The following is a 5,972-nucleotide window of genomic DNA, read 5'->3' on the forward strand; positions in this document are numbered from 1 at the left end:
TACAATTTAAAAAAGGGTCTATTATGTCACAATGGAAGGCCAAAACTACCTCCCACCAAAAAGGATGACATTTCATCCTTTCAAAAAGCTCTTACCCAAATCCCGATCCACTCCAGGGATTTGCCTCACTTCTGCCCCATCAAGTGTATTCAGTACCCGCGCATTGAGAAAGAGATTTTACAGGACAATTTAACAGCGTTACGAATCCCTTTTGGCCCGACAGTCTAGGGGGGGATGGTAATGAGACCCGTAACATAACTCATGCAAATTCTAATAGTGACAAAGTAAAAGTGAGAACAAAATATCCACGACAACTGAAATCTACCGTCAAACTCAGGGTTTATTGGAAAACACACGGTAATGGGGGGGAGCAGGAAAAGGGGCTGAGCTGGACCCAAGGAAATAAATAAGTAGTCAAACACCCCTAAGCTAGACTAGCCTAGTTCAACAGCTAACTAACCAAAAATACAGTGGGTGGTCCGCCCAGTTCTAACTAGTGTATTTAACAAACTTTACCTACGGGTAGTGTATGCCCATGGGTGACTTGTCTTGTTTCCCCACCAGCAAACAAACACATAACCAAAAACAATACTCACAGGTGAGGACAAAGTGATATGGAGGTGCTCAAACAAAAGAGGTCAATACATAAAGCGAGAGGCCAATACATAAAGAGAGAGTGAAACAGAGAGACCTACAGACATGGCATTTACAGAGAGATTGAGCTCAAGAGCAAACAACTGACAGGGTTTTTAAACCAAGAGAAAGGAACTGTGATTGGGTAGGAAACAGGACGAGGTGTGTCTTCTGATTGATGCTTGATTGGTGACTGATTGGGGAGTGATGATTTTCACCTGTGAGGGGAGAAGGAGAGAAAAGAACACAGGATACCTGTATCCATAACAAACAGTGTCTCCAGGTCTTTTCACTTGAGGAAGAGACTGATCCTGCCTGATATTACAACAAACATCTGCGAAACAAAAACGTTTCAACATTCAGTTGGTTGAAGATGTGATATTTACAATAATTTCAAGTTTAACCATGATACCTTCTTCAGTCACCATGTAATGCTTTACTTACAGTGTATGGACATCGCCATGACAACTAAAATCCAGACAGTCATCAGTTCCATCTAAACTTGTTCCAGCTAAACTTGTTCCAGCTAAACTTGTTCCAGCTAATCTTGTTCCATCTAAACTTCCATCTATACTTGTTCCATCTATACTTCATCCATCTATATTTGTTCCATCTATACTTGTTCCATCTAAACTTGCTTCATCTAAACTTGCTTCATCTAAACTTGTTCCATCTATACTTGTTCCATCTATACTTGTTCCATCTAAACCTGTTCCATCTAAACTTGTTCCATCTATACTTGTTCCATCTATACTTGTTCCATCTAAACTTGTTCCATCTATACTTGTTCCATCTATACTTGTTCCATCTAAACCTGTTCCATCTAAACTTCCATCTAAACTTGTTCCAGCTAAACTTATTCCATCTAAACTTCCATCTATACTTGTTCCATCTATACTTGTTTAATCTATACTTATTCCATCTAAACTTCCATCTATACTTGTTCCATCTATACTTGTTCCATCTATACTTGTTTCATCTATACTTGTTCCATCTATACTTGTTCCATCTAAACTTGTTCCATCCATACTTGTTCCATCTATACTTGTTCCATCTAAACCTGTTCCATCTAAACTTCCATCTAAACTTGTTCCAGCTAAACTTATTCCATCTAAACTTCCATCTATACTTGTTCCATCTATACTTGTTTAATCTATACTTATTCCATCTAAACTTCCATCTATACTTGTTCCATCTATACTTGTTCCATCTATAGTTGTTTCATCTATACTTGTTCCATCTATACTTGTTCCATCTAAACTTGTTCCATCCATACTTGTTCCATCTATACTTGTTCCATCTAAACTTGTTCCATCTAAACCTGTTCCATCTAAACTTGTTTAATCTATACTTGTTCCATCTATACTTGTTTCATCTATACTTGTTCCATCTATACTTGTTCCATCTATACTTGTTCCATCTATACTTGTTCCATCTATACTTGTTCCATCTAAACCTGTTCCATCTAAACCTGTTCCATCTAAACCTGTTCCATCTAAACTTCCATCTATACTTGTTCCATCTATACTTGTTTCATCTATACTTGTTCCATCTATACTTGTTCCATCTAAACTTCCATCCATACTTGTTCCATCTATACTTGTTCCATCTAAACCTGTTCCATCTAAACTTCCATCCATACTTGTTCCATCTATACTTGTTCCATCTAAACCTGTTCCATCTAAACTTCCATCTATACTTGTTCCATCTATACTTGTTTCATCTATACTTCATCCATCTATATTTGTTCCATCTTAACTTGTTCCATCTATACTTGTTCCATCTAAACTTGTTCCATCTATACTTGTTCCATCTAAACCTGTTCCATCTAAACCTGTTCCATCTAAACTTGTTCCATCTATACTTGTTCCATCTATACAGTGCCTTGCGAAAGTATTCAGCCCCTTGAACTTTGCGACCTTTTGCCACATTTCAGGCTTCAAACATAAAGATATAAAACTGTATTTTTTTGTGAAGAATCAACAACAAGTGGGACACAATCATGAAGTGGAACGACATTTATTGGATATTTCAAACTTTTTTAACAAATCAAAAACTGAAAAATTGGGCGTGCAAAATTATTCAGCCCCTTTACTTTCAGTGCAGCAAACTCTCTCCAGAAGTTCAGTGAGGATCTCTGAATGATCCAATGTTGACCTAAATGACTAATGATGATAAATACAATCCACCTGTGTGTAATCAAGTCTCCGTATAAATGCACATGCACTGTGATAGTCTCAGAGGTCCGTTAAAAGCGCAGAGAGCATCATGAAGAACAAGGAACACACCAGGCAGGTCCGAGATACTGTTGTGAAGAAGTTTAAAGCCGGATTTGGATACAAAAAGATTTCCCAAGCTTTAAACATCCCAAGGAGCTCTGTGCAAGCGCTAATATTGAAATGGAAGGAGTATCAGACCACTGCAAATCTACCAAGACCTGGCCGTCCCTCTAAACTTTCAGCTCATACAAGGAGAAGACTGATCAGAGATGCAGCCAAGAGGCCCATGATCACTCTGGATGAACTGCAGAGATCTACAGCTGAGGTGGAAGACTCTGTCCATAGGACAACAATCAGTCGTATATTGCACAAATCTGGCCTTTATGGAAGAGTGGCAAGAAGAAAGCCATTTCTTAAAGATATCCATAAAAAGTGTTGTTTAAAGTTTGCCACAAGCCACCTGGGAGACACACCAAACATGTGGAAGAAGGTGCTCTGGTCAGATGAAACCAAAATTTAACTTTTTGGCAACAATGCAAAACGTTATGTTTGGCGTAAAAGCAACACAGCTCATCACCCTGAACACACCATCCCCACTGTCAAACGTGGTGGTGGCAGCATCATGGTTTGGGCCTGCTTTTCTTCAGCAGGGACAGGGAAGATGGTTAAAATTGATGGGAAGATGGATGGAGCCAAATACTGCAAAAGACCTGAGACTGGGACGGAGATTTGTCTTCCAACAAGACAATGATCCAAAACATAAAGCAAAATCTACAATGGAATGGTTCAAAAATAAACATATCCAGGTGTTAGAATGGCCAAGTCAAAGTCCAGACCTGAATCCAATCGAGAATCTGTCGAAAGAACTGAAAACTGCTGTTCACAAATGCTCTCCATCCAACCTCACTGAGCTCGAGCTGTTTTGCAAGGAGGAATGGGAAAACATTTCAGTCTCTCGATGTGCAAAACTGATAGAGACATACCCCAAGCGACTTACAGCTGTAATCGCAGCAAAAGGTGGCGCTACAAAGTATTAACTTAAGGGGGCTGAATAATTTTGCACGCCCAATTTTTCAGTTTTTGATTTGTTAAAAAAGTTTGAAATATCCAATAAATGTCGTTCCACTTCATGATTGTGTCCCACTTGTTGTTGATTCTTCACAAAAAAATACAGTTTTATATCTTTATGTTTGAAGTCTGAAATGTGGCAAAAGGTCGCAAAGTTCAAGGGGGCCGAATACTTTCGCAAGGCACTGTACTTGTTCCATCTAAACCTGTTCCATCTAAACTTGTTTCATCTATACACTTTTCATCTATACTTGTTTCATCTATACTTTAACGTTATTGACCTTAATGGTTCTATATTACATATTATATTAATTCTGTTTGCTGAAATTTGACATTTGGTTTCATTCAAATATACATTATGAAGTAAATGGATTTAGCTGCTAGAGATTATAATCGAATGGCTGTAAAGATATTTATGTTTTTATCTTACAAAATGACAGGTATGTTTTATTCTTTTCAAATAATAATGGTTATAATTTAGAGTAGTATGTGTCTACTCTCTCCTAGTGTTGGTAGGGCCGTAGGATTAATGTTGACAGAGACTGGAGCTCAGAATTATTTCACAGACTCTCACAGTAAGAGAAGTGCTTGATCAGTTTTTGTACAGTGCTGCAGCCTCCTGTGTCACTGTGTCTCTGGCACAATAATAAACAGCAGAGTCTTCAGTCTTCAGGCTGTTCATCTGGAGATACACCTGCTGCTTGCTGTTGTCTCTGGAGATGGTGAACTGACCCCGAACAGACTGGGAGTAGTAAGTGCTGCCACCATCACTGCCAGTAATAGCTGCAAGCCACTCCAGTCCTTTCCCAGGAGCCTGTCTGATCCAAGCATTCCAATAGTTGCCACCAAACCCAGAATATTTACAGGTCAGTTTGTGGGATTCTCCAGGCTTTTTAACCACTGATTCAGACTCCGTCAGTGTCTGACCCTGAACACCTTTGGCAATTAAATTACAAATAATCAGTCAATCTTTCTAGCAGTTCATACAAATAAAAACACACATGAAAATGATGGCACATCCATTTTAGTTGACACATAATATTGTCACTTACTTTTTACAGACACCAACATGAGTACTAAAGTCCAGGCAGTCCTCATTGTTCAGTATTAGTTAGTACAGGACTTGTAATGTTATAATGTCAGTCCAAGCTGCCTATAATGAGAAGACCAGAGTTGAGTCTCTGATTATAAAGGGATGAAGGGGAGAGATACTTTGCATAGACCGCCCTCTAGAGGCTTAAATAGAGACTGAGAGGGAGAGATATTCTGCTCTATTCCTTGATTCTCTCTCCTCCCTGTCCTTTATTCTGATCTCTGTAGTTCATATTTTCCATATGGGATGTTCACACTAGATATGTTTTGTATTTTATGCAATGCTGAACAGCACAAAAACAAGAGTATTTCCTTATGTGGGACAATACCATTAGTATTGACTTGGATTTATCTCTTAGTCCCCAATTCCAGAACAAATTCAAGAATGCTTACAGTATTATATAGAGCCATTTTTGCATGGAACTCTGTTCCATCACATATTGCTCAAATCAAAAGCAAACCTGGTTTCAAAAAACAGATAAAGCATCACCTGCCGGCACAACACCTCTCTCCTATTTGAGCTAGATGTTTTGTGTGTATGTACTGATATGTTGGCTATATGTGCCTTTTTTAAATGTGTGTAGTTCTGTTCTTGAGCTGTTCTTGTTTATTCATGTTCTGTATTATGTCATGTTTCATGTTTTGTGTGGACTCAAGGAAGAGTAGCTGTTGCTTTCGCAACACTTAATGGGGATCCTAATCCAATTGTTTTTAAATACTGCTTATCCCCTCTTGGGAATCTATTGTGGAGTTCAGACCTGTGCAGAAAATAGTTGTATGTTGTAGTTTATTTGAAAATACCAACATTTAAAATACTCAAGAAAGTCAAATATAGTTTGTATAGGGTTATATTTCGAGTTTCAACTAAAGGCAACTATTTTCTAAGGGTTCTAAGATGACATATGGAATTGTTTTAAGATGGTTGTACCATGGAACATTTAGCTATGTGTTTTAGAATTG

The 5,972-nt window shown here is 38.2% G+C and overlaps 1 gene segment (V, D, J or C); it reads right to left on the reverse strand.

Annotated features, from left to right (window-relative positions):
* Positions 1-4,512: 4,512 nt before the first annotated feature.
* Positions 4,513-4,991, reverse strand: LOC139401294 (Ig heavy chain V region 6.96-like). The segment is given in 2 exon segments: positions 4,513-4,856; positions 4,973-4,991. Coding segments are annotated over 2 exon segments (363 nt in total).
* Between the last annotated feature and the right edge of the window lie 981 nt (positions 4,992-5,972).

The sequence above is a fragment of the Oncorhynchus clarkii genome, unplaced genomic scaffold, assembly GCF_045791955.1.
Source record: "Oncorhynchus clarkii lewisi isolate Uvic-CL-2024 unplaced genomic scaffold, UVic_Ocla_1.0 unplaced_contig_13159_pilon_pilon, whole genome shotgun sequence".
NCBI classification, from domain to species: Eukaryota; Metazoa; Chordata; class Actinopteri; order Salmoniformes; family Salmonidae; genus Oncorhynchus; species Oncorhynchus clarkii.